Source organism: Alnus glutinosa, chromosome 5 (genome assembly GCF_958979055.1).
Source record: "Alnus glutinosa chromosome 5, dhAlnGlut1.1, whole genome shotgun sequence".
NCBI classification, from domain to species: domain Eukaryota; kingdom Viridiplantae; phylum Streptophyta; class Magnoliopsida; order Fagales; family Betulaceae; genus Alnus; species Alnus glutinosa.
The window spans coordinates 3,390,305-3,417,814 of record NC_084890.1 but is presented as its reverse complement, the minus strand read 5'-3'; the positions used below and the strand labels follow the sequence as shown (position 1 = coordinate 3,417,814).

The 27,510-nt window shown below is 34.9% G+C and overlaps 6 protein-coding genes across 9 annotated transcripts; 3 read left to right on the top strand and 3 right to left on the bottom strand.

Moving 5' to 3' along the window:
- Window positions 1-289: 289 nt before the first annotated feature.
- LOC133868374 (cysteine-rich receptor-like protein kinase 25) lies at window positions 290-6,098 on the bottom strand. The gene is made up of 7 exons (XM_062305261.1): window positions 5,207-6,098; window positions 4,904-5,026; window positions 4,624-4,760; window positions 2,732-2,942; window positions 2,070-2,307; window positions 1,827-1,977; window positions 290-693 (listed from the first exon to the last, which is right to left on the bottom strand). Exons 1-7 carry the CDS (start codon window positions 5,970-5,972, stop codon window positions 394-396), a joined length of 1,926 nt encoding a protein of 641 aa, XP_062161245.1. The 5' UTR covers window positions 5,973-6,098; the 3' UTR covers window positions 290-393.
- Window positions 6,099-6,606: 508 nt separating this feature from the next.
- Window positions 6,607-8,699, top strand: LOC133868369 (cysteine-rich repeat secretory protein 38-like). The gene is made up of 5 exons (XM_062305258.1): window positions 6,607-7,557; window positions 7,637-7,753; window positions 7,836-8,035; window positions 8,145-8,355; window positions 8,468-8,699. Exons 1-3 carry the CDS (start codon window positions 6,771-6,773, stop codon window positions 7,934-7,936), a joined length of 1,005 nt encoding a protein of 334 aa, XP_062161242.1. The 5' UTR covers window positions 6,607-6,770; the 3' UTR covers window positions 7,937-8,035; window positions 8,145-8,355; window positions 8,468-8,699.
- An 82-nt stretch (window positions 8,700-8,781) lies between these two features.
- On the top strand, window positions 8,782-9,709 carry LOC133868371 (cysteine-rich receptor-like protein kinase 10). The gene is made up of 2 exons (XM_062305260.1): window positions 8,782-8,949; window positions 9,332-9,709. The coding sequence occupies exons 1-2, from the start codon at window positions 8,824-8,826 to the stop codon at window positions 9,626-9,628; spliced, it is 423 nt and encodes a 140-aa protein (XP_062161244.1). The 5' UTR covers window positions 8,782-8,823; the 3' UTR covers window positions 9,629-9,709.
- Window positions 9,710-13,048: 3,339 nt separating this feature from the next.
- LOC133868367 (cysteine-rich receptor-like protein kinase 15) lies at window positions 13,049-16,744 on the bottom strand. Of its 3 annotated transcripts, none has more exons than XM_062305256.1 (7): window positions 15,591-16,744; window positions 15,303-15,425; window positions 15,023-15,213; window positions 14,723-14,933; window positions 14,348-14,579; window positions 14,073-14,223; window positions 13,049-13,444 (listed from the first exon to the last, which is right to left on the bottom strand). In XM_062305256.1, exons 1-7 carry the CDS (start codon window positions 16,363-16,365, stop codon window positions 13,145-13,147), a joined length of 1,983 nt encoding a protein of 660 aa, XP_062161240.1. In that variant the 5' UTR covers window positions 16,366-16,744; the 3' UTR covers window positions 13,049-13,144. The 3 variants fall into 3 exon arrangements, with proteins under 3 accessions (XP_062161240.1, XP_062161238.1, XP_062161239.1); XM_062305254.1 differs by having other exon boundaries at window positions 14,348-14,585; window positions 15,591-16,743; XM_062305255.1 differs by having other exon boundaries at window positions 13,050-13,444; window positions 14,348-14,585; window positions 15,303-15,422; window positions 15,591-16,741.
- A 2,026-nt stretch (window positions 16,745-18,770) lies between these two features.
- Window positions 18,771-21,731, bottom strand: LOC133867807 (cysteine-rich receptor-like protein kinase 10). Of its 2 annotated transcripts, none has more exons than XM_062304568.1 (7): window positions 20,828-21,731; window positions 20,632-20,748; window positions 20,421-20,545; window positions 20,096-20,306; window positions 19,744-19,981; window positions 19,497-19,647; window positions 18,771-19,213 (listed from the first exon to the last, which is right to left on the bottom strand). In XM_062304568.1, exons 1-7 carry the CDS (start codon window positions 21,621-21,623, stop codon window positions 18,917-18,919), a joined length of 1,935 nt encoding a protein of 644 aa, XP_062160552.1. In that variant the 5' UTR covers window positions 21,624-21,731; the 3' UTR covers window positions 18,771-18,916. The 2 variants fall into 2 exon arrangements, with proteins under 2 accessions (XP_062160552.1, XP_062160553.1); XM_062304569.1 differs by having other exon boundaries at window positions 20,893-21,017.
- Window positions 21,732-22,316: 585 nt separating this feature from the next.
- LOC133869703 (probable UDP-3-O-acylglucosamine N-acyltransferase 2, mitochondrial) lies at window positions 22,317-27,479 on the top strand. Its single transcript, XM_062306768.1, has 10 exons — window positions 22,317-22,704; window positions 23,352-23,559; window positions 24,541-24,617; window positions 25,148-25,197; window positions 25,319-25,383; window positions 25,523-25,574; window positions 25,645-25,715; window positions 25,846-25,912; window positions 27,019-27,090; window positions 27,252-27,479. The coding sequence occupies exons 1-10, from the start codon at window positions 22,689-22,691 to the stop codon at window positions 27,315-27,317; spliced, it is 744 nt and encodes a 247-aa protein (XP_062162752.1). The 5' UTR covers window positions 22,317-22,688; the 3' UTR covers window positions 27,318-27,479.
- The last annotated feature ends 31 nt before the right edge of the window (window positions 27,480-27,510 follow it).

The following is a 27,510-nucleotide window of genomic DNA, read 5'->3' as shown; positions in this document are numbered from 1 at the left end:
TTTTATTTTATTTTATTTTATTTTAAATAGCTCTTTTTAAGTTTTGACTAGTCATTTTGAAATGATATATAGTGAAGATATATATGACAATCGATTTTCCTAAGTTATTACATTTTAAATTTTTTTTTTTGGCATTTTGATGTAATTTCTGTTGATTATTTATTTATTTATTGGAGAATATCAAATTTTTCTTACAACCACCATTTGTTTTTATATATAAAATGTGACGTTAAATTATTCTTCATATTATCGATGTGCAAACTTTAGCACCTTTTCTTGCCGACACATATAACATATAACATGAACCATTTCCCATTTTACAAGAATTATGATAAAATTTAAGTTTCTTAGTGTGATATATAAGACGGAGGGGGGTAATCTTGTGATCAATAGTCATCGAGGTGAAGGACTGGAAACAGTAAGCTGATTTACAGAAGGATTTGTTGTGAGAATTTGATCAGTCTGAATGACTCGAGCCACAACAAATACAGGTTGTTTCGGCGAAGGAAGAGATAGTGATTCGTTTCCCAAGAAAAGTAGGACAGATGAGATTGTGGGTCTATCTGTTGGATCCTCTTGCACACACAAAAGCCCGATATGCATGCATTTTACAACTTCTGTAGTCAAGCATGATTCCATCAATGAAGGGTCTACAAATTCCAACTCTTTTCCTTCATTCCATAGTCTCCATGCCTGTCAACATGCATGCACGTGTGAGTTTGAGTAATTAATATAATATAGTTGGGTTAAAACTCATAAGTCTAAGTTTTTGGGTTAAGTGATGTACATGTCTTAATGTGTTATATTATGGGTTTATTAAAAGACTTCCTAAAGTATCAATCTCCTTAACAAGTGGTGTCAAGACTTCCTAGAAATTCAATTTTAAGGGGGTCGGATTGTAGGGGCCCCACTAGCTTCCCCTTAGTTCCATCTTTGGGTGCAAGCGAAAACAATGATATCTACAGTAGGGACAATGGTGCAACGTGCAAGGTGCGGAAAAGGGCAGAGGTACCTAGAGTAAAGGGTGGACAAAGGTTCATAGTGCGAGCACAAACGAGAATCCCGAGAATAGGTACAAAAGTGCGTGGTCCAGGTAATCACACAGCCCACAAGTGATTTTGGAGAGAGTCCATAAGATTTATAAAAATCTTCCGTTTGAGTAGGAGTGTAGTAATGTAGTGACGACTCAGATGTAAGGGAAAGATTGTTGAGTATACATGTGTGACATGTGTGTGTATAGAAAGGTTTGAGTCTCACATTAAAAAGATGTTATAAGTGTGAGTGATTAATATAACATAGTTTGGTACAAACACATAGGCCTAAACTTTTAGGTTGAGTGATGTCTTAACATGTTATATTATAAGCTCACTAAAAGACTTTCCAATGTATCAATCTCCCTAACAAAAACATTTTCTTACTTTTGCGAAGCACCTCCTCGCTTTTAAGAAAAGGGTGGGTGTGTTTGCGAGTGTAAGATATGTTAAATCATAATTATTTTCAAAAGCTTAAACTAATAGAAATGAGTGCGTTTAATACTTTAATTAGTATTCTAATTCTCCTCTCATGTGTGAGCTCAAACTCTTTCTCAACAAGTGAGACCCAACATACGGAGTAATGGTTCAAACTCGTGACCTTCGGGTTGAAGCCATATTAAATTATCATTCATCTTAAAAGCTTAAGCAAATAAAAATAGGTTGATTTAATTATTTAATTAATAATATTATAATAAGATCATATGGAAACATGTAAGTTATTAACCCAAAAAAGAAGATTTTTTTTTTTTTCAACTTAATCATATTTAGTTCAAGCAAACAAAAGAAACATACATATGCAAGGAGTGTCTGCGCATGCTCTGTGAGGTAGAATCTGCTATTTTTCTTCCCACTAATAATCTCAAGTAATATCACGCCAAAGCTGAAGACATCAGATTTTACAGAAAATAGTCCTTCCATTGCATATTCGGGAGCCATGTATCCACTGTTTGGAGCATATATAGCATTAATTACCACGTTGTTTTTTATAATTTGATTTAAAAAACAAAACTGTGGAAAGAAAAGAAGCAGACTTACTATGTTCCAACAACTCTTCGAGTGTTAGCTGAGTATTGGTTTTCACCAAAGATTCTTGCCATGCCAAAATCTGAAATTTTTGCAACCATTTCATGGTCCAACAATACATTGCTGGGCTTTAAATCCCGGTGAATGATTTTAAGACGGGAATCTTCGTGAAGATAAAGAAGTCCTCTAGCAATACCAGTAATGATGTTATAGTATGTCTTCCAATCAAGCTGACTACGTTTTTCTGACTCTGTAAATAACGGAAACAATTTTTAAATTCAAGACCTTTACTTTGATTGCATATTAAATCACCGATTATTCAAAAAGCTTAAGGGTCTGTTTGAGTTTGTGATTTCAAAAAATACGATTTAAAATAATGATTTTAAAATGAGCAATTTGAAGAAAGTGATTAAAAACGTAGTTAAGCTTTTGGCAAAATCGTAGTTTATCCTTTAAAATTTAGTGTTTTATAAAAAGAACACCATCTTACCTGCGATTTGAAAAAGCAGATTTTATGCGTTTTCAAATCGCAATTTTTAAAAACTCAGTTCCCAAATAATTAATGTTTTGCGATTTGGTTTAAAATCGTACTTATTGTCTACGGAATCATAATCCTAAATGTACCCTAAGACTAATAAAAAAGTTACTTAAGAAGAAAGGTTGAAGGAAGAAACCGAAGATAAAGAAGTCAAGGCTTCTATTAGGCATGAATTCATAGACAAGCAGCTTTTCCTCTCCCTTTATGCCACATCCCAAAAGCTTCACAAGGTTTCTGTGTTGAAGTTTTGCAATAAGTATGACCTCGTTTTTAAGTTCCTCTAAGCCCTGCCATGACTTCCTTGACAGCCTTTTGACTGCTACTTCCCTACCATCTGGCAGCACACCCTAAGATGAATATCCAGAATCATGCATAAATTCAGGCCCATATGAAAGCAATAATTAGACAACAAAGTGTTAAAACAAAATATGCATATATACCTTGTTTATTGTTTGGAAATGTTTTACATGAAAGGTTTTAAAGAGCCTTAGAAGAAAGAGTTCAACATGTAAAAGAGAGAAACTTAAGTTAAATTATCAGTTATTTTAATTATCAAAACACATTTTTAGGTATAAAACAAAAACTACACTCTAAAACACATTAACAAACAAATCATGTTAAGATTCGTCACTTCGTCCTTTTTATAAGTGAACAAATTAAGTCACAAAATTTGATAATAAAATTAATTATTTAATGACGAACGAAGTATGTATCAGTTAGACTATCGCATGTTAATCCAATATATTAAACTCGAATATAATTTTATAGCATGCGATTCACAAATAATTTTAATAAGATTAGAAAAGCACTTGTAACTTGTGTTTTAAAAATACATAATTTTAAAAAATACATATCAACTAAAGATTTTTTTTTTTTAAAAAAAAATCTATAAAACTTCATCCATTTCAACCGACCTCTCATTGACAATTTAATATGTAGAAGAAAAAAATGGGAGAAAATGCCGTCCACACGTACAAAATTTCAGGACCAAGTAAAAAAGATTTTTTTGCTTCATTATCTATTCGTATACTGATTTTTTTTATTTTATATATATATATATATATATATATATATATATATATATATTTTATGGATGCCAATTGGACATGGGAGTCAGACAATCATATTCGCTGGATTGTGGGATGGCAAATCGTTGGACCCAACTGAATGCAATAGGAGACATTATGGTACTGTACGTAGCCACGTGGTCCGTCTTCATTGATTTATTTATTTTTGAAAAATGCTAATATGAACAACTTTTATCTGATGGTGACATTTTAACAACAGTTAAATTATCAGTTATTTAATGCAAATTACGAAATTATATGTGTTAGTAAACAGACATCAAAACTTCCGCTTTACGTTTTAAAATTCAAGTTTCTCTTTTGTTGGAATAAAAACTCTTATTTTAGTTTGGTTTTGTTTTGTTCGATCAAAATGCAATCAAACTACTGAGGATTTGTAAGCTCAATCCTAGACAAAAATTTGTTATAACCCATGCATACCAATTCTTCAGAATTGGTGGGAGCAAATAATTCTTTAAGAAAAGAAACTAAAAAACGCATTTTAAAAGTACTTTATTTTAGGAAAAAAATTATATCTGGTCCCTAGGTTTTCATCTAAATTGGATGTGGGCATTGAATTTTTAATTTCAATAATACAGTCCCTAGGTTTTGTCTAAGTTTAAGACAGGTAATTCTGTCACTTTATCGTCAAAGTTAACGTGCCACATATATCTTATTTGATATACTAGCATTCATGTTAACCCCTAAATGTAATGCCACATTAACAAGTGCAAAATCATTCAATAAAAAAAAAAAATATATTATTGTGGGGTTGCTCTTTAGGCTCTTAGATTTTGTGTTTTTTTAAGTTTCACCCATTATATTGATAAGTTTTTGTGGGTCTTTGTTTTTTTTATGAATGACTTGGTATTTGCTGATATTGCATTAAAGTGTTTAGATGTGGACAAACCGTTAATTTTGATGGTAAATTAAAAAGAAATAATAAAAAAAAAGCTGGTGTTACCTTGTAGACAGTGCCAAAGCTACCTTTTCCGAGCTTATTTGAATCTGAAAAGTCGTCTGTAGCTGCTAATATTGTCGATAGATCCATGAAGGACAGTCCTTCAGCGCTCACGAATTCACCATCTTGTGTAATGGCAACTCCAGTGGGGCTTGTCAGCTCATTTAGTAGTGCGAGAAGGCTTTTCTCGTCATCTGCAAATAAACATAAAACCTGGTTGTTGGTAATTCTTAAAAAAAGAAAAATTATGATGGTTAACACTTAGCCATTTAGATAAATTCACCTCTTTGTGTTCTCTTCTTCCTCCCATTATAAACAGCAAAAGACCCAACAAGAACTGCTAGAACCGATATTGGGATACACGTAACCACCACTACCATCATCCAAGTCTTCAATTTAGGCCCTGCTTTAATTTCGATAAGAAGAACCACCATCAATTTCGATTCACTAAGACCACTGTTTTGAATTCCAGAGTTTTCAACCTGGTTTCTTCTTTTCTTTCCTTTTGTTTCTGTTTATTGCAGCGTTATACAATGCATTGACAGAAAATCAATCAAAATTCTGATGTTCTTACCTTTTTTGGAACTTGGGTAGGTTAAGAGCACACTTGAGGCGTTGTAGAATGGGTGTAGCTCAAACCTCACATTACAATTCACACTAACAATGATTCCACCTTGGCGTGAATCGCAGCATGTATGAAGATCTCCCAAGGCCTGCACCAGACAACTATGACAAGAAGTATTAGAGATGTCCCTAGTACATTGTACAAGACCATAAATTGTTTCCTTCCTCGAAAATTTAATTTCCCCAGTTGCAAACATGCGTTTCAAAGGATCAAACGCAGCCTCACTTGAGATGTTCTTCATTAAGTACGTTAATACTTGATCAAAATGAACTGGATTAAATGATAGATTTTTCTCCAGATAATCGTGCTCTGCATACTTTCCAAAATAAACCATCAAGGGAGAGAAACTCTGCCCGGAGTAGCGAACTTGACAAAGTTCAAACCAAATCGTTGCCTCTTCACTTTTACACTGCTTCAAGATTTCTTGGCTTGCATTCTTTATGCAATCCCGGCAAACTGTCGAGTTGACATCCCCTCTACAAAGTGCTTGACCGTAGACTTTTGGGTCCTCCACAGTAGAGTTTTCGTAGAAACCTGTTACCGAAGTATTGGAGGGCAATGAGTACTCAAGAAGGAGCTTGAGATGGTTTTCAAATAGGCTGTTGGGTGTGTAAGTTCTGGAATCTGGGCGACAATAGGTAGAGAGAGGATCTTCACTAGCAAGGATAGGGCGAATTAAAAGTGGTATAATTAAGAAAATCAAAGCCGAAAGTACATATTTTTCCATCTTCCAAATATGTTAGCACTGTGAATGATTGCCTTAACCGAAAGGCGGTAGATGGAAGGGTAGCCCTCTTCAGATGCTGCCTGCATGACATTTCATGATTCGACAACCAGATTTGTCCAAAAAAAGAAAAAAGACAAAAAAAGAAAAAGAAAAAGAGACAACTTTATCTTCAACCTTGTGTGTTGTTAAACTGTTGAGCATTACACAGAAACTTCCGCGCTGTTGCTGGATACTGACTGAAAAAGATTTAGGACCAAATTCACGTTATCTTGAACCAAGAAGTCTTGATGCTGATCAATTGGGCTCATGTGTTTTGACTGGACGAAATCAAGCCATTTGTTTAGCTATAAAGTCCTTAATTAGACACTATCAAACTATTAATTATATTACTTTCAATTTTTTAAATAAGGAAAGAAATCTAAAATAATGTTCTAGACGGGTTCCAAGCAACAATATGGTCCTTTTGGTTAATTAAAAACTTGAAAAACATTTTTTTAATTTTAATTTTAATTTTTTTTTTTTCTGAAAAGGCTCAAAACCGCATCTTTTCACAATAAAGTCACTCCCCCACTTCTTCCAATTGGGTCCACTGCAGACAGCCTTGCAAACCCAATTTTGGCCTAAGAAGTAAGAACTGTTCGAAGAAATTACCCTTTTGATTGAATTATTAAAGGACTCCGAGAATGGATATTTCTTTCAGCTCATAGCCTAAGGTATAGCAGAAACAGAAACTCCTTCAGCTACCATATTGAGAGATTTGGCCATTACAATAGTATACAAGCCCTCAGAAAGTAAACTATGATTTATTCCCATATTGTTCCAAAAGTTATTCGACCGTTTCTGCTTTATGTTTTCCTCGCCCTCCTCTGCAATCTGGCCTATGCCGAACCCCCGTATTACAATTGTTCAGACACTAGTAATAACTATGCAGGTAATTTTACATTATTTCAGAACAATCTCCAAGATGTCCTCCTTTCTTTATCCTCGAATGCTTCTGTTTCCAAATTCTATAATACCTCCAAAGGAAATGACCCAGATGGAGTTTACAGTCTTTACATGTGCTACGACTATGTTCAAATTGAAACCTGCCGGCAATGCATAACAACCGCTACACAAGACATTTTGAACCGCTGTCCAAACGCAACTGAAGCAGTTGTCTGGGAGGAGGTATGCCAGTTGCGCTTCTCCAACAAAAATTTCTTTGGCCAATTGAATGTCACAGGAAACTATGTTGGCCTGGATAACATGAAGAATATTCCGGAACCAGAACAGTTCAAATCTGTTGTGAAGGAGACGTTGACTAATCTTACTAAGAGGGCAGCTTCCAATCTTTCAGCTAACATGTATGCTACTGGGGAAGTACCCTTTCAAGATATGACAATATATGCTCTAGTACAGTGCACCAGAGACTTATCCGCTGATCAGTGTAATTCATGCCTTCAGAGGGCCATAACAGATGTTTTAACTTGCTGCTATTTCTCTGTTGGTGCAAGACTTCCTAGTCTTAGTTGCTACTTGAGGTATGAGCTATATAACTTTTATGACGCATCTGAAGCTCCCAGTTCAACTAATGGGCAAGAAAGAAGTAAGTATTTTGTCAACAACACTACTCTCTAACACAAATTACTTTTATTATTGGATTCAATGATTGCTTTCTAATGCAGGCAGTGGAGGTAAAACAGGGATGATGGTAATCCTTGCAGTTGCATCAGCATGCTTGGCGATAGTACTTTTGGGTTCCTGTATCTTTTGCCTTATGAGGAGGAAAAAGGCTAAAAAATGTAAAGACGCCTGTCAGTAAGTTTGCTTTACAATTTTGAACTTTTGTTTTCACTATTGAGACTATCGTTCTTTTCTCTTCAGGGGAAAGTGAAATTATTAGTCAAGAAGCAAATATTGTTGATCATTATATCTCAAACTTCCAACACACCAATTTTCAAGGAAGATATGATCCGAACGCTTAGGAATCCCCTCATATTGATTTGGCATCTATACTAGCAGCTACCAACAACTTATCTGATTCAAATAAGCTTGGGGAAGGTGGTTTTGGCCCAGTTTACAAGGTGATAAAGGAAAATAGGCTATTCCTGTTCTTTAATTCAGTCTAGAACACAAAAAAGTGTCAATTCGCCTTTTTTATGTTAATCAGGAAAATCATATGAACTTCTGCAGGGTATACTCAGTGATGGAAACGAAGTAGCAGTTAAGAGGCTCTCTTACTGTTCGGAGCAGGGTTTAGAGGAATTCACAAATGAGGTTCTACTAATAATGAAGCTTCAACACAAAAATCTTGTCAGGCTACTGGGGTTTTGCACACAGCGAGAAGAAAAGCTGCTAGTTTATGAATTCATGCCCAACAACAGCCTGGATGTCTCTCTCTTTGGTTCGTTAATTTCTTCCCCACTCCGTTTTTTTTTTTCATGGGCACTCAATCAACTTTGTAAACATTCAGAGATAGAACAATGAATTGAATTACTTTCATCTTTAATGGTTAGATCCAAGGAGACGTGCACAACTTAATTGGACCAGACGACTTAATATAATAAGTGGAATTGCACGAGGAATTCTTTATCTTCACGAGGATTCTCGACTTAGAATCATTCATAGAGATTTAAAAGCTAGCAATGTATTATTGGACTACGACATGAATCCTAAGATCTCAGACTTTGGAATGGCAAGGATCTTTACAGGAAGCGAAGATAAAGCTAATACTGCTAAAATAGTTGGAACATAGGAAGTATATGTAAGCTTAGTTTGCCTTTAGTTATTTATTTATTTGTGTATATATTAACTTCTTTTTATTTTTGTTTTAATATCGTTGAACAGTGGATACATGGCCCCAGAGTAAGCTATGGAAGGATTATATTCCATTAAGTCTGATGTTTTTAGCTTTGGAGTACTCTTGCTTGAGATCATAACTGGGAGAAGAAATGCAGGCTTCCATCGGTCAAAACGTGCTCCTAGCCTCCTAGCATATGTAAGAATTTTTTGCTATAGTCTATACTTTTGGAGTTGATATTGGGTAGGGTTGATAATTTGAGTTTGCGAGTTGTATCGAGATATGGATATAAGATTATGTAAATCAATCATTATCTAGTTTATTCAATTAAATAAGTCAGACCCTTCAACCCTAACTCGTTAATTTCTTGTTGGGTTCGTAGGTCGTGTCGAGGCATAAAAATAAGACGATATAGGGCAAGCCTAATCTGACTTATTTAATTAAATTGGTTAGACCCATAAACTATAAACCACTAATTTAATGTTGAGTTTATACTGAGTTTACGAATTGTATAAAAAATTGTCAGCACTATATATTACTTAAGTAAAAAATTTGCTAAAGGCATTAAATAATGGTGTAGGCATTGCAATTATGGAATGAAGGGAAGGCGCTGGAGTTGATGGATCCTTTATTGATTGACTCATGCTGTCGAGATGAATTTCTAAGATACATTCATATTGGATTGTTGTGTGTTCAAGAAGATGCAAATGATAGACCAACCATGTCACATGTGGTAGTGATGTTGAAAAACGAAACGGTAACTCTTTCACAACCTCAACGAGTTGCCTTTTCTGTGGGAAGATTCACTGATCACTATGATATAGGTTCTCATGACTCTGTCAACGGCTTATTGGTTTCCAATATTGGGCCTCGGTGATGGAACCCATAAGCGGATTTGAAACTTCATTGATGTCTTATTTTGTGTGTAGTACATCAACAGATTATTGAAGTTTGGATTAGGATTTCAAGAATTTGAAAAATTTTGTTGATTCTAAAATTATGAAATTCAAGCGATTCTTTTTATCGAACGGTTTGAAAAATATCATTTATTAAAATCATGGTATGTTATTGAGGCAATAAAAAAAAATTTCCATTCCAAAAGATTTATACTTCAGAAAACCAAATGATAGCTTTTTATTCAAAGATTTTCTACAACATAAAGAGTAAGAATATAATAAAAATATACTCAATTATCATTGGTAACATGCCATATTTTTTTATAAGTGGCATTTTTTAAGTCGTTTGATATAAGAAATGGCCTACATTTCATAATTTTAGAATTTACAACTTTTTTGAAATTTTAAGGAATCCTGATGCCGGTATTTGCTTTTAATTAGCCTCTATAATCCATGTCACTTACGCATGTAATATTTAATTTGTCAGACCATATGGTCCATGAAAGTGATTTCAAAGTTTGTTTTGATCTTGAATTCCACAAAAGCCTCTTATATTCCACGTCAATTGTCAAATTTAACACGCCATTTGCTTTAACTTCGAATAAGAATTCTTACGAGGACAAAAATTTCCTCAATCTTGGGTTCGAGGATTTTTTTTTTTTTTTTTAACCCAGTCTAATAAAGAGTTATGTGTTCTTCTAACATGTGAGAAACATGTATTTTTGATAGGATTAACATAATCATTTACCATTAATAGGAGAGGGAGAGAGACTCTTGGACTCTTTGTGCGTTTAAACTCTATAATATATGTGATTTGCACATGTAATATCTAATTTGTAAGACCATATAACCGGTAGGTCCTTGGGCGGATCCACGTTAGCCCCTAACTAAAAAAATTAAGAATAATGATTCAATGTCACCCAAATATACAACTTTTCACCACCTTGCCTATGTGGCAAGGTGGTCCCCCACTACTTTTTGAGTTTTTTTATTTTTTAAAAATAAATTAAGGTGGGGGACCACCTTGCCACATAGATAAGGTGGTGAAAAGTTGTATATTTAGGTGGTAATGAATCATTACTCAAAAATTAAATGCTTGAGGTTGATATGGTCAATGAAAGTGATTTCGAAGTTTGTTTTCACCTTAAATTCCACAAAAGCTAGACTCCCATATTCCACGTCAATTGTCAAGTTTAACACGCCATTGGCTTTAAATTTGAATAAGATTCTTCAACTCAGCCTAATAAAGTGTTATGTGTTCTTCTAACGTGTGAAAGACGCATGTATTTTTCGTGTGTTTGAGAGTATAAATTTTAGACCTTGAGAAAATTTTTGGTAGTCATACTTTGTAGGAAGCTTAATTCGGATCTTACCTTATTTATATTGTACTCAACTACCACATTCCCCCCCTATAAATAGGGATTATTGATATTGTAAACATCATTAAAAAAAATAAGAGCAAGACGAAATCCTTTGAGCTATTCTCTAATAGTTAATGCATGTGTCTAACACTAAAATTTTATGTCTCAATTTCTCTGTTTATTCTGGTTTTACATTTAATCTTCCATCCTAGCATGAATATAGTAGTCTTCGGGTTTGTACGCAACCGAGTACTGACGATTGATCCTATAAAAATGTTGGGACCAAAAAATTGGAAATCAAGCAATATTCTGTTTACTGAGATTTTGTTTGGTTTCTTAGGGCACATTTTCTCAACCTCTCTTATATGGAGCACAAACCCCGTAGGGTAGCATTTTATATTTCAAATTAAGAAGTAAATCCCTACTGTTGAGACGGTTTTTAATTGGTACGGTGACATAAGCTTTTTTAAAGTATTTCCTTTATTCTTGCAAAATAACAAATATTAGTAAAAGAGCTCGTCGAGGGTGCTAGCTAGACCCACTTCAATGCCTAAGTCAATCTTTTTGGGTGAATTCAAATCAAGTTTGTATATACAAATTCATCTGAAAAATACTTAGTGTTGCGTACCTATTTATAAATAAGATTTCAACCGTTCACTCCGGATCAGGTGGGAATAGATACCCTGACTCATAGATTTCTTCCCGACCTACTCGAGATCCGTATAGTCCAAAAATCCTGGAATTTGATATTTCCAAGATAATTTTGGCTTGTTATGAAATTGTTCCTTAATGAGCCTTAGCCTTTGTTTCTTGAAGGACCTTAGCTTTAGGGTGCGTTTGGGATTGCGATTTCGTAGACAATAAGTGCGATTTTAAACCAAATCGCAGAACATAGATCGTTTGGGAACTGCGTTTTTGAAAATTGCGATTTGAAAACGCAGAAAATCTGCTTTTTTAAATCGCAAATAAGATGATGCTTTTTTGAAAACGCAGAATTTTAAAGGTAAATTCGCGATTTTAAAGGTCAAACTGCGATTTTGCCAAACGCTTAACTGCGTTTTTAAAAATCACTTTTTTCAAATTGCACATTTTAAAATCGTTATTTTAAATCGCACTTTTTGAAATCGCAAATCCAAACGGACCCTTAATCTTCTAATATAAACGATTTTTCAGAATTAATATATGAAAATAGGCTTGTTTGAATTAAATAAGTCAATTTACTAACTATTGAGAATATTTTCGAACACCTAACATTTTTTCAAAATCTCCTGAAAGATTTGTATATAATTTTGACCTAATAAAAGCCAAAGCAATCCTGTTACCAATTTAGTCTTGGTGGGCTTGGATGATAAATAGACATATGGGAAAAGGGGAAGTCCCTAGCTAGTTTTTGTTGGAAGGTGTTATACTTCACAAATGGGCTAAGTTTGGTCAAACGGCCCACGTACAATTTGGCACATGAAAATGTTCACAGTTCCATGATAGTACGACCTATTATTCATCATTTACAAATTTCAAGCCCACTAAGTCATAGAGTTTAGTGTGTAACTTCCTTTTATTTTTTGTAATATTTCGTAAAGTTAGTTTTATATTAAGTAAAGGATTATAAAAACACTTACGGTATTAAGCCATAAATTAGTTACATGTACACTAAAAGCATGTTGCAATGGAGTTTCTAGGGACGGTGTGTGATCTACACGCACCGTCTCTGGGGATGGCATCTCCCCCCACGTCAGATTTGTAAATTGGTGTTTTCTGTTTTGATTTTTCAATGTTTTAGTGTAATTTTTTGCAAGTATGTTTGTTAAATTTTCAGATATTATTGAACTTTTAATGGCTTGATAGCTAAATCAGTCATCTTTCCTTTGTTATGGAGCTTTTTTGTTAAAGAAGGGCTCATATATCTGTTTCTGTAATATTTGATATTTGTAGGAAGCAATCAAGTCAAAAAAAATTTTGGCTTGGTGTGTAGGGAGTCTTATACCTCTATTCATTGTATTTGCCTTCGGACGTTTGATATATCAATGAAAATCGGGTTTCTTATTAAAAAAAAAAAATGACCCATTTCCCATTTTACAAAAATTATGGTACAATTTCAGTTTATTACACGAAGAGGGGCAATCTTGTGATCAGTAGTCATCGAGGTGAAAGACTGGAGACAGTAAGCTGATTTATAGAAGGATTGGTTGTGAGAATCTGATCAGTCTGAATGACTCGAGCCACAACAAATATAGGTGGTTTTGGGTAAGGAAGAGATATTGATTCGTTTCCCAAGAGAAGTAGGACAGATGAGATTGTGGGTCTATCATCTGGATCCTCTTGCACACACAAAAGCCCGATATGCATGCATTTTAGAATTTCTGTCGCCAGGCCCGACTCCATCAACAAAGGATCTACAAATTCCAGTTCTTTTCCTTCATTCCATAGTGTCCATGCCTGTCAATACAAATTAAAAGTACAAATATTACTATACACTTTGCGAAGCACCTCCTCAGCAAATGGTGGGTGAGTTCACGAGCTTAAACCAATAGATATAAATAAGTGAATTTTGATGAGTATATACTTATGAGTGTAGAAAGATTTTAAGTCCTACATTCAAAAGATGTTATTAGCGCAAGTGACTAATATGTAGCATATATAGTTGAGCTTAAACTCATAGACTTAAACTTTTGCGTTGAGTGGTGTTTCAAAAATGCTATAGTATGGGCTCACTAAAAGGCTCACCAAGATATCAATTTCCTTAACAAATTTAATCCTTTAAGTAATAATTATAATATTTGAGTTGTGTCTCAATTCATGATATATTATGGGCTAACTCAATGACTCTCTAAGATATCAATCTCCCTAATTAACAAATTTAATCCTTTAAAGGCTTAATTGTAGAGACATGATTTAAACTTACGACGTCTTCTTTAATTAACACCATATTAAATTACCATTCCTACCAAACCTGAAGCCAATAGAAATAAATGAATTTAATCATTTAATTAATTAAAAATAAGATCAAACCGAAACATGTAATTTAATCATATATATTTAGTTCAAGTAGACAAAAGAAACATACATATGCAAGGAGTGTCTGCGCATGCTCGGTAAGGTAGAAGCCGCTATTTTTCTTCCCGCTAATAATCTCAAGTAATATCACGCCAAAGCTGAAAACATCGGATTTTATAGAAAATAGTCCCTCCATTGCATATTCAGGAGCCATGTATCCACTGTTTGGAGTATATATAGCATTAATTACCTTTTTTTTTTTTCTAATTTGATTTAAAAAACAAAACTAGGCAGAAAAAAAAAAAAAAACACAAGAAATAAAATTAAAGAAGCAGATCGACTCACTATGTTCCGACGACTCTTCGAGTGTTATCCGAGTATTGGTTTTCACCAAAGATCCTTGCCATGCCAAAATCTGAAATTTTAGCGACCATTTCATGGTCCAACAACACATTACTAGGCTTTAGATCTCGGTGTATGATTTTCAGATGAGAGTCCTCGTGAAGATAAAGAAGTCCTCTAGCAATACCAACAATGATGGTATAGCATGTCTTCCAATCAAGTTGAGTGCGTTTTTCTAAATCTGTAAATAATAATAAAAAATGATCGAATTCAAATCTTTATATGCTCTGATTGCATATTAATTAAATAACTAACCATTCCAAAAGTTTATGCGGATAAAAAAGTTACTAATTAAGTAGAAAGGTCGAAGGAACAAACCAAAGATAAAAAAGTCAAGGCTTCTATTGGGCATGAATTCGTAGACAAGCAGCTTTTCCTCTCCCTGTATGCCACATCCCAAGAGCTTCACGAGGTTTCGGTGTTGAAGTTTTGCAATAACTATGACCTCGTTTCTAAGTTCCTCAAAGCCTTGCCATGACTTCCTTGAAAGCCTTTTGACTGCTACTTCCTTACCATCTGGCAGCACACCCTGAGACATGAATATCCAGAATCATGCATAAATTCAGGCCCTTATGAAGCAGTAATTTGGGCACAGAGAAATAGAAAAGTTGGTGTTACCTTGTAGACACTGCCGAAGCCACCTTTTCCGATCTTATTTGAATCTGAAAAGTCGTCTGTAGCTGCCACTATAGTCGATAGATCCATGAAGGACAGTTCTTCAGCACTCACCAATTCACCGTCTTGTGTAATGGCAACTCCTGTGGAGCTTGTTAGCTCATGTAATAGTGTGTTCTGGCTTTTCTCATCATCTGCAAATAAACATAAAACCTGGCTGTTGGTAATTCTTTAAAAAAGAAAAATTATAATGGTTAGCACTTAGCCATTTAGATAAATTCACCTCTTTGAGTTCTCTTCAGCTTCCTCCCATTATAAACAGCAAAAGACCCAACAAGAACTGCTAGAATCGATATTGGGATACACGTAACCACCACAACCATCCAAGTCTTGAATTTAGGCCCTGCTTTTAGATAAGGAGAACCACCTTCAATTTCGATTCACCAAGCTAAGACCACTATTTTGAATTCCAGAATTGGGTTTCTTCTTTTCTTTCGTTTTTGTTTTAATTTGCCTTGAAGTATTATATAATGCATTGACAGAGAATCAATCAAAATTATTTTGTCCTTACCTTGGGAACTTGGGTAGGTTATGACCACACTTGAGGCGTTGTAGAATTGGTATAGCCCAAACCTCATATTGCAATTCCTACTAACAATAATTCCACCTTCCCGTGAATCGCAGCATGTCAGAAGATCTCCCAAGGCAGACACCAGACAACTATCACAGGAAGCATCAGAGAGGTCCCTAGTACATTGTACAAGACCATAAATTGATTTCTTCCTCCAAAATTGAATTTCCCCTGTTGCAAAGAAGCCCTTGACCAAAGGATCAGACGCAGCCTCCCTTGAGATGTTATTCATTAAGTACGTTAACACTTGATCAAAATGAGCTGGATTTGATAGATTTTTCTCCAGATAATTCTGCTCTGGATACTTCCCAGTATAAACCATCAAGGAAAAGAAACTCTGCAAGGAGTAGCGAACTTGACAGAGTTCAAACCAGATCATTGCATCTTCACTTTTGCACTGCTGCAAGATTTCCTGGCTTGCAGTCTCTATGCAATCCCGGCAAACTGTCGAGTTGACATCCCCTCTACAAAGTGCTTGACCGTAGACTTTTGTGACCTCCCCAGTAGAGTTTTCGTAGAAACCTGTAACCGAAGTATTGGAGGGCAATGACTCCAGAAGGAGCTTGAGATTGTTTTCAAATGGGCTGTTGAGTGTGTAATTTCTGGAATCTGGGTTGCAAAAGGTATAGACAGGATCTCCACTGGCAAGGATAGGGTGCATTAAAAGAGGTATAATAATTAAGAAAACCATAGCTGAAAATACTTCTTTTTCCATCTTCCAAATATGGTAGTACAGTGGCTGATTGCTTCAGCTGAACTGTCGGATCGGAACATTTCATCCTTCGACAACCAGATTTATCTTCAAACTTGTGCCACGTTAAACTGCTGAACATTGCACAGAAACTTCCGCGATGTAGCTGGATACCGGCTGAAAAAGATTTAGGACCAAATTTACCCGTAGTTTCTTAAGTTGACTAACCAAAGCCCCCAGTTCTATCATTAATTTTTGTTCTTTATTTGAATATATAGCCAACGGCGTTCACCAAGATAAAGAGTCAAATAACCGACCAACATTATCGAATAACTTACTGCGTTTGCTTGAGCCCATCTCCAACATTATTTTCGATTTCTTTTCTCTTTCAGGAGTATTATAATTGAATCATTGATATATAGTTGATATATATTGTCTAAACAAATGGCTCTTGGGCTGTTGCGTGAATGCCTTGATTTCGGACTTTTAATCAAACCAAGGCCGGCTCGATATATATAATGAAATGAATTTTTTCAATGGACACTATTTTGGCTCATGTACGATGAATGAATTAAAAGTCATTAGTATTGATGTATGTATAATGTCACCTAACTATAGTACATTGACTTTTAATCAAAGATGTTTGTCATGCGTGACTTATGACTAGAATGAGACATGACCAATTGCTATTTAATGAAATGAATTTTCTCAATGGACACATTTTGGTTCAAGTACAGTAGATGAATTGAAAGTCATTAGTATTGATGTATATATAATGTCACCTAACCATAGTATATGGATTTTTAATCAAAGCAGGGCCGGCTCATATATTTAATGAAATGAATTTTCTCATTGGAAGCTACTTTGGGTCAAGTACGATGAATGAATTGAAAGTCATTAGTATTGATGTATGTATAATGTTACCAAAGCATAGTACATGGACTTTTAATCAAAGATGTTTGTCATGCATGACTTATGATTAGAATGAGACATGACCAATTGCTATTTAATGAAATGAATTTTCTCATTGGACACTATTTTGGGTCAAGTATGATAAATGAATTGAAAGTCATTAGTATTGATGTATGAATAATGTCACCTAACCATAGTATATGGACTTTTAATCAAATCAAGGCCGGCTTAATATATTTAATGAAATGAATTTTCTCAATGGAAACTATTTTGGCTCAAGTACGATGAATGAATTGAAAGTCATTAGTATTGATGTATGTATAATGTCACCTAACCATAGTACATTGACTTTTAATCAAAGATGTTTGTCATGCGTGACTTATGACTAGAATGAGACATGACCAATTGCTATTTAATGAAATGAATTTTCTCATTGGACACTATTTTGGGTCAAGTATGATAAATGAATTGAAAGTCATTAGTATTGATGCACGCATAATGTCACATAACCATAGTACATTGACTTCAAATCAAAGCACGGCCAGTTGGATATATTTTGGGGTCTAAGACGAGAATTTTAAACGATGCATGTTTTATATTTAAATATTAAATAATATAATTATTTTTAATTTTAATTTTTGTATTATATTTTAATTTAAAAATAATTCTTATCTCTTTTAAGATTCAATTTTATATTGCTCATAGCAAAACTATAAATAGTTGATGTAAAAAAAAAAAAATGAGTTAAAATTGTATTTTGATTTTACGAAGAAAAAACATCTTTGCAAAAGTAAAAATAAAAACTTTTGGGATGAAAATTATTTCTGGCTGCCTCGATAACATACTACATTTTTAATAGGTAGCCTTTTACAAGCATTTTGATGCCTAAAAAATGTAATTTGAGAATTAACAATTTTTTTTTTAAAAAAAAAACAAGAAAAAAAAAATTGTATGAAATCCTGATCAAATTCTTTAAAGACTTTAATCCCAAAATGACATCTTCAGTCTCCAGGAATTAAGATCCCCTCAAATTCTTTGACCGAATTTGATAAAATTCGGGTAGGTAGTTGTGAGTGATCATTTATGGGATCCACCTGACCAAATAAAAGTTGGGCTGCCCAACTGCTTATGCGGTCAGGTGAATTCCATAAATGCTTACTCACAACTACCTGCCCGAATTCTATCAAATTCGGACAAAGAATTTGAGGGGATCACTAAATTAATGACTAGGAGACAAATATTGTTGAAGGGTTGAAATGTCAATGCACCTGTGGAAGAAGCTCTTTTCTCCTCAATGGCAGCCTCGGAAATATGAAAGATGCTTTACGAGCCCAAAGTCAATGGACGTGGCTGCTCACTGGAAATACTTTTTGAAAATTAAAGTCTATGGCGTGTTTTAAGTCATTTAATGATATACTAAACTTGACAATTGATTGGGAATACAAGAGGTTTTCTTCTTCTTCTTGGAATTCAAGGTGAACACAAACTTTGAAATCACTTTCTTTGACCAAATTAAATATTACATATATATGTGCAAATCAAATATATTATAGAGGTCAAAAACAAGCAAATACAAACTTCAATAATCTAATGTTGTACTGCACACAAAAGAAAATAAGGCATCGCTGAAGTTTCAAATCCGCTTATGGGTACATTCCATGCATCATCGAGGCCCAATATCAGAAATTGATAAGCCGTTGACAGAGTCATGAGAACCTGTTTCATAGTGATCAGTGAATCTCCCCACAGAAAAAGCAACTCGTTGAGGTTGAGAAAGAGTTACCGTTTCGTTTTTCAACATCACTACCGCAGATGACATGGTAGGTCTGTCATTTGCATTTTCTTGAACACACAACAATCCAATATGAATGTATCTTAGAAATTCATCTGGATCGCATGAGTCAATCAATAAAGGATCCATCAACTCCAGTGCCTTCCCTTCATGCCATAATTGCCATGCCTGCATCATTATTTAATGTCTTTAGCCAATTTTTTACTTCAGTAATATATATTGTGGACAATTTTTTATAAGATTCGCAAACTCAAGATGAACCTATGTACCTAATACAAAATTAGCGGGATAGGGTTGAAGGGTCTAACTCGTTTAATTAAATGGGTCAGATAATGTTTGATTTATATAATCTGATACCCACGCCTCGATACAACTCGTGAACACAAATTGTCACCCCTACCCAATATCAATTGTAGAAATATAGACTAGACTTTGGCCAAAAAAATCTTACATATGCTTGGAGGCTTGGAGCACGGTTTGACCGATGGAAGCCGGTATTTCTCTTCCCGGTCATGATCTCAAGCACGAGTACTCCAAAGCCAAAAACATCAGACTTAATGGAATATAATCCTTCCATTGCATACTCTGGGGCCATGTATCCACTATTCAAAACATATTAAAACAAAAAATAAAAAGAAGTTAAAACATATACACAATTAAATAATTTAAGGCAAACTAATCTCACATATACGACTTACTATGTTCCAACTATTTTAGCAGTATTTGCTTCACCTTCGCTTCCTGTAAAGATCCTTGCCATTCCAAAGTCTGAGATCTTAGGATTCATGTCATAGTCTAGCAATACATTGCTAGCTTTTAAGTCTCTATGAATGATTCTAAGTTGAGAATCCTCGTGAAGATAAAGAATTCCCCGTGCAATTCCACTTATTATATTAAGTCGTCTGGTCCAATTGAGTTGTGCACGTTTCCTTGGATCTAGCCATTAAAAGTTGAAAGTAATTCAATTCATTGTTCTATATCTAAATGTTTACAAAGTTGATTCGAGTGGCCACTAAAACAACATAAAGAGTGGGGAAGAAATTATCAAACCAAAGAGAAAGACATCCAGACTGCTGTTGGGCATGAATTCATAAACAAGCAGCTTTTCTTCTCGTTCGGTGCAAAACCCCAGTAGCCTGACTAGATTTTTGTGTCGAAGCTTCATTATGAGTAGAACCTCATTTGTGAATTCCTCTGAACCCTGCTCCGAACAGTAAGAGAGCCTCTTAACTGCTACTTCCTTTCCATCATTGAGCATACCCTGCAAAAAGTTCATATGATTTTCTTGACTAACATAAGAAAGGCGAATTGAGACTTCTTTGTTTTCTAGACTGAATTAGAAAACAGGAATAGCCTATGTTCCGGCCGTTATCACCTTGAAAACTGGGCCAAAACCACCTTGCCCAAGCTTATTTGAATCAGAGAAGTTGTTGGTAGCTGCTAGTATAGATGCCAAATCAATACGGGGGGGTTCTTGTTGACTAACAATTTCTCTCTTCCCTGAACAGAAAAGAATGGTAGCTAGTGTCAACAGTGAAAACAGAAGTACAAAATTGTAAAGCAAACTTACTGACAGGCGTCTTTACATTTTTTAGCCTTTTTCCTCGTCACAAGGCAAAAGATAAATGAACCCAGTAGTACAATCGCCAAGCATGCTGATACAACTGCAAGAATTACCATTATCCATGTTTTCCCTCCACTGCCTGCATTTGAAAGCAATCATTGAATACTATAATACAAGAAATTTGTGTTAGAGAGTAGTGTTGTTGACAAAATACTTACTTTCCCCTTTCGCATTAGTTGAACTGGGAGCTTCAGATGCGTTATAAAAGTTATATAGCTCATACCTCAAGTAGCAACTACGACTAGGAAGTCTTGCACCAACAGAGAAATAGCAGCAAGTTAAAACATCTGTTATGGCGCTCTGAAGGCATGAATTACACCGATCAGCGGATAAGTCTCTGGTGCACTGCACTAGAGCATATATTGTCTTATCTTGAAAGGGTACTTCCCCAGTAGCATACAAGTTAGCTGAAAGATTGAAAGCTGCCCTCTTAGTAAGACTAGTCAACGTCTCCTTTACAACAGATTTGAACTGTTCTGGTTCCGAAATGTTCTGCTTGTTGTCCAGGTTAAGAACGTTTCCTGTGACATTCAATTGGCCAAAGAAATTTTTGTTGGAGAAGCGCAACTGGCATACCTCCTCCCAGACAACTGTTTCTGTTGTGTTTGGACAGAGGTTCAAAATGTCTTGTGTAGCGGTTGTTATGCATTTCAGGCAGATTTCACTTGTAACATAGTCAAGGCACATGTAAAGACTATAAACTTCATCTGGGTAATTTCCCTTGGAGGTATTATAGAATTTGGAAACAGAAGCATTCGAGGATAAAGCATAGAGGACATCTTGGAGATTGTCCTGAAATAATGTCATATTACCTGCATAGTTACTGGTGTTTGAACAAATTTTATAAGGAGGGTCGGCATAGGCCAGATTGCAGAGGAGGGGGAGGAAAACATAAAGCAGAAATGCCATAAACGGTTGAGTAAGTACTTTTGGAACAATATGGGAATGAATCATATTGACTTTCTGAGGGCTTGTATAGTACTATGATAATGGCCAAATCTATCAATATGGTAGCTGAAGGAGTTTCTGTTTCTGCTCTACCTTAGTCTATGAGAGAAAAAAACCATTCTTGGAGTCTTTTAATAATTCAATCAAAAGGGTAATTTCTTCGAACAGATCAAGTCAACTACGTTGGTCTAAGATTCAACTTTTGTAAAAAATAATTATTGACTTTTGGAAAGGAGCAGGAGTTTACTTATAATTGCAATATTGGGACCACAATTCTATCAAAACTAGGACCACAATTCTATCAAAACTAGGGGCCTTATATATTGGTTTATTCTACTGTATTGGTATTATTTAGCTTCTGGGATGTGATATGGCAGTCAAAGGAAAGTTTTCAGTGGGATGTGATATGGCAGTCAATTATCAAAAGATTGGTAGCAGCTGTAGAGTTTCGAGGAAGGTGCTTGCCGCATGAGATTGACCTCAGAATAGGATATGGGCTGGTCCTTGTGGGCTTGGATGATCAAAAAAATCGAAAAAGGAGTAGACAAGGTTTAGATCTTGGGCTTCAGATTTGAGCCCATAAATATATCACACAGGCTGACCAAGCTACACGACCCATCTAATAGATTATTATCCGTGTGACCATAATACCCTTATCACCGATTTTGGAATAACAGGATTACGGGAGTGCCCCTTTGTCCCAAAGCGAGCTATTGTTCTCTGAGGCACTTTCTACTAGCCATTGTTCTCTCTCTCTCTCTCTCTCTCTCTCTCTCTCGGCCATGACCATTTGCCAAGCCGAAACTGTTTTTCGAATCCTTGGAAAGCCTAACATATTAGCCATTGTTCTCTCTCTCTCTCTCTCTCTCCCTCGGCCATGTCAATCACTGTGAGAAAATTAGCCAACTTGGGCTCCTCCACTTCACTTTCTTACCTCATGTCCAAGAAGCACAAGGCGTATATATAAGGCCTTCGTGATTTATCTCCGTGGATTGGCAGTAGTCTTCGGGATTTCTCAGTGGGTGCTGGCCAAACTGGGTCTAGTGCTTCCTTTGATACGTCTGGTGGGTCATGCGAACTAATGCAGGTTGAAGTTCTTTGTAGTAGTACTGTTTGTGAAAATGTCTGTCAAAGTAGACCCAGTTACAGAACAGTTCATGGAATTCAATACCATGTTATACATGCGTGATAGGCGTTTGCATTGATAGAATCATATAACTTAGAATGAAGAGGTAATTTTGTAGAACTTTTTGTACTGGGAGAAGATAAAGGTGAAAGACTTGGTGAAAAGTGAGCGTAGAATTATACGAAAACATTGAGCACGTAGTCTAATATTTCTGTGTGCATGGTACTAATCGGCATGCTATACAATTAGTATTTGATGCTAGGTACTGCCCACCCACATGTATACTGTTGTGTTAGAAACCTCCCCAGTAAATGTAAATGTATGTAATGAAATAATTAGCTTGAGGTGTATTTATGAATAATGACAGTTTTTACTTACTTTCAATAGACATGTGAAGACTTTGATGTATTTCCAACATGAGTCGTGAATCTGATTTGCGTTTGTGTTATTTCAGTTGGTTGTTAACTGTCCATTTGGAATCTTAGATGTCTTTTTGAGCTTAGCATTTTTTTTTTTTTTTATCAAGCATGAGCTATTTAAGTTCATATTGTTTCACTTCAATCATGCATTAACTGGCATTTACCACCTGCCTTGAATTTCAAGATTAGAGGATGGTGCTGGACTAAGCCCCATAGAATTCCAGAGATGGCATAATGGAGGTGGGATTTTCCACAAGTCAGCTTTCATTGACCCAACAGCGCTCATAGAGACCGGTGCTGTAGTTCATCCAAAATCCGTTGTCAGTGCATATGTTCATATTGGATCAGGAACTGTTGTTGGACCTTCTGTGCTAATCGGCCAATTGACAAAAATAGGGTGAAATTTCTTCCCTTCATAGCAATAGCAATATTCACAACTATGTAGAGTGTTATTGTTTCAACTTAATGTTACAGTGCTCTATTATATCTACTTATTTCTGTATGCAGTTCCTCTAAAGCCTTTTTGCAATAATATGTTTAGTCCAGAAACATTCCATGAATAATATATTACATAGGAATACACTTGGGACTAACAGAGAAAAAGGTTCTGACCAGTAATTCCGTCGCCTCTTTTCTTGTGCTTAATTAAATGGATTATGTTTGTTCATTAAGGCTAAGTTCCTTAATGGCAATGCCTTTTTGAAATATTATGAAAAGTTCCTGTAGGTGGGGCGTCATTTTCAATAAATATTTCTAGCAAAACATTTTAACATGTTTAATTCTTTATATTGTGCTCTGGAAATATTAAGCAACATACTACTTTTCCTTTTTTTTTTTCTTCTTTAAGTTCTTTTTTGTCATTTATTCATTTTTTGGCATAAAATATTGGAAAATAAATCTAGAATTGGTCTTACACATGTACAAAGTGAAGATGTTGCAAATTAACCAGTTGATGTGATTATGCTGGAACTAGGATTTTTTTCTGTCTCTCTCCTTTTTTCTTTTTCCCTTGCTTACAAGATAGAGCTTTTTCTAATAAGTGACATATTGCCTAGCCATAGACTGCCCAAGTGTAGTCTATCGAGAATTCACCAATTGAAAGCTTATGGAATTGTGACAGAATAATTTGTTTTGTATTGGGAATGAATGGTGACTGTTAAATGATGGTTGACTGGTAGCTTATGTATTAGGCTTGTTATTGGCAATCTTGAGCGCCTGATCATTGTTATTCATCACTTTTTGGGTGTGTGTATGTGTGAATGCTAGAGCATACATACCTGTGGGATTGTGGCATGCATACATCCATACAGGTTAATGTTCATAAACCATTTTACAGTTATACTAATATGATTTTGCCAAAACTACTGTATTTTGCCAGGTACAATGTTGCACTCAGTAATTGTGCTATCAGTAATTCATGTGTAATCCACAATGGAGTTTGCATTGGTCAAGATGGTAAGGCTTGATAATTATGGACCTGATTTGTTTATTGCAAGTGACAAGTGTAAGGGTACTTGCATAAATAGGATTTTATTGTAATGGACACTAAAGTTATTTAGGGATCAATATCATGGGAATCTTGTTTATTAACTGATACTTGTCTCCTTGCTTATTACGGATACTGATACAGATCAAGTTAGTTACTTTTTAACACACGGGTTTCATATTTATCAATGTAGTCCTGATACATGTTGTTACTGTTACACATTGTAGTCTACAGATTAGATTTTTATTTGTTCTGTTAGTTGCTGGTCTGTTAATCAGCTCTTGCTGCATATGCTCCTAGATTTTAGACCTTAATCTTCAGTGTTAATATGGGCCTTGAACTTTCAACATACCAATATTTTTTTCCTTCACTTTCCACTCCCTTCAGCATAGGTGTTACTTATTGTGGTAATTGAATACTATTTGCAACCGAAAATGTGGTTTTTACAATAAATCTTTTGGTGTGTTCTGATATTAGTTGCCACATTGTTTACATACAGGGTTTGGGTTTTTCGTGGATGAGAAAGGGGACATGTTGAAGAAACCTCAAGTTGGTGATGTTATAGTTTTTGACTCGAAGTCAACGTTATGTTGTCTTCTTTGGCATCATTGTTCTGTTTTGGATCAGCAATAGACTACCCTAAATTAGATATCTTGTATTTTTTCCTCAGTTGCTGAATGCTATGATTGGGAACCATGTGGAGATTGGTGCAAATACATGCATTGACAGGGGGAGGTGAGATGTGTAATGGTTTTTGCTCATCTTTATAAGTGTTTTTTTTTTTTTTAAATGTATTTTCATATTTTCTAAACCAGTTTGCACTTGAAGCTGTCCAAGCGGGAGTGTTAATTATACCATCTTTTTATTTATGCAGCTGGGGAGATACAATTATTGGGGATCATTCAAAGATAGATAATTTAGTTCAGGTTGGGTTTTTCTTTCTTGATTGGTAGTCAAATTATTCTAAACTTGTGATCAGTCTGGTTGGCTTTGCAGATTGGTCATAATGTAGTTATTGGGAGAAGTTGCATGCTTTGTGGACAAGTTGGGATTGCAGGTTCAGTGACGTATGTTACTTCTGATCAGTTTTTTTCAATTCTTTATTTTTCTTATGAAGTTTAGATTCAACTTTATTCAACTTTCCCTTTATAAGTACTTGGTGAAGAGTTACAACTTTGCCTTGTATGTTCTTTTCAGGATAGGAGACTATGTAACTTTGGGGGGAAGGGTAGCAGTTCGGGATCATGTTTCCATTGTGTCAAAGGTATTAGTTTGGTAATAACAAGAAGGCTGTCCAGTTATAGTGTAATTTAGCTGTCTCTTGTGAGAGAGCTTTATAGACTATTTTCACTTCTGATTTCATTGGAAAGCTCAACAATCTTGTATTTACTTTTCTTTACTCTGCTTTTGTGTTGGAACTGTCAGTTTGAATTGCCCCCGTCTCTTTTGCATGGCTTTTTTTCCTTCCAGAGATCCTTTGTAGTATAATTAGCAGCATGATGCACTGTTGGAACAAGGTTTTGTTAATTGATTTCATATGTTGCATAAAGACTTGTTTTTCTCCATAGAGAATTTAGCTTTTGAGGCATTATTTAAGTAAATACATTAATTAAATTAAAATAGAGAAGTAATTTTAATTTAATTTAATTTAATATATATATATATATATATATATATATATATATATATATATATATATATTTATTTATTTATTTATTTATTTTGTATGAGGCAGATGTAGATTGCCATTGAGCATGAAATCTTTAATTTTTAGCTTCAAATTTATTGATCTTTAATTCAATATATTATGCTTTCTTTATTATGTTTTTCCTCTATGATTTCAGTTTAATGTTTCATCATAGAGTTTTAGAGATATTACTTGGCATTATATACTTTTTGTTTATTATCACAAGGTTTAAAAACGCCGCATAAACTTCTTTTATTTTCCAATCTTAAAGCATGGTTCTGATCAGGCTTGAGAAATTAGGATATGGCTTAGCTGCTTTAAATTTTTTACAGCAGCTATGCTGTAGTTAATCTAAGGGTTTGGATTTGATTTCATGGGTTTAAAATCAAATCCAAACCCTTAGATTAACTACAGCATAGCTGCTGTAAAATTTTTTAAGGAGGTCTACCTAATTTCTTACTCTCTTTTCTGCACTAGTCTGAAGTGAATTCGTATAACCAGGAAATTTTCATTTTTTGCCTGTGCATGCATGCTTGAATGTTTGTATGTGCATGCTTATACTATTTGTTCATATAGAATGCACATGGATTCGATCACACATATGTAGGATTACCATGCTTCTATCGACTATAGCGTAAGAATACTGCGTTGAGAACCAGATATCTAATCACTAGGAGTTGCAGGTCCAGCTTGCTGCTACTAGCTGTGTCACCAAGGATATCAAAGAATCTGGGGATTATTGTGGCTTTCCTGCTGTAAGGATTGCATTTGTGTTCTTTATTTACATTCTAATCAATAGTTTCCACAAATGAATGATTGAGTCTGTCAGCCAAACTTGTTGGTGCTGGCTGATTGTTGTAAATTTGGACCTAATATAACATGGGATGTATTGTACATTTCCTTTGGTGCTTTACAGGTTCCAATTCATGAGTGGCGCAGACAAGTTGCTACCCAATTTCGGACTTCAAAGAAAGGGGTTTGAGTCGAAGATATGTTAGGATTTATTGTAGATTTGGCTTAGGTGCTGTAAAAAAAACTATAGCATATGAGCTGTAGTTGTTTTTTTAAAGGTCCAAATTTATGATGTAGTAGATTTGTGGCGAAGTTTCTTCTGCAGTATCTAATTTGCTGGGGGTTTCTACCATATATCAGCATATCTGCATATCAAGTATGGG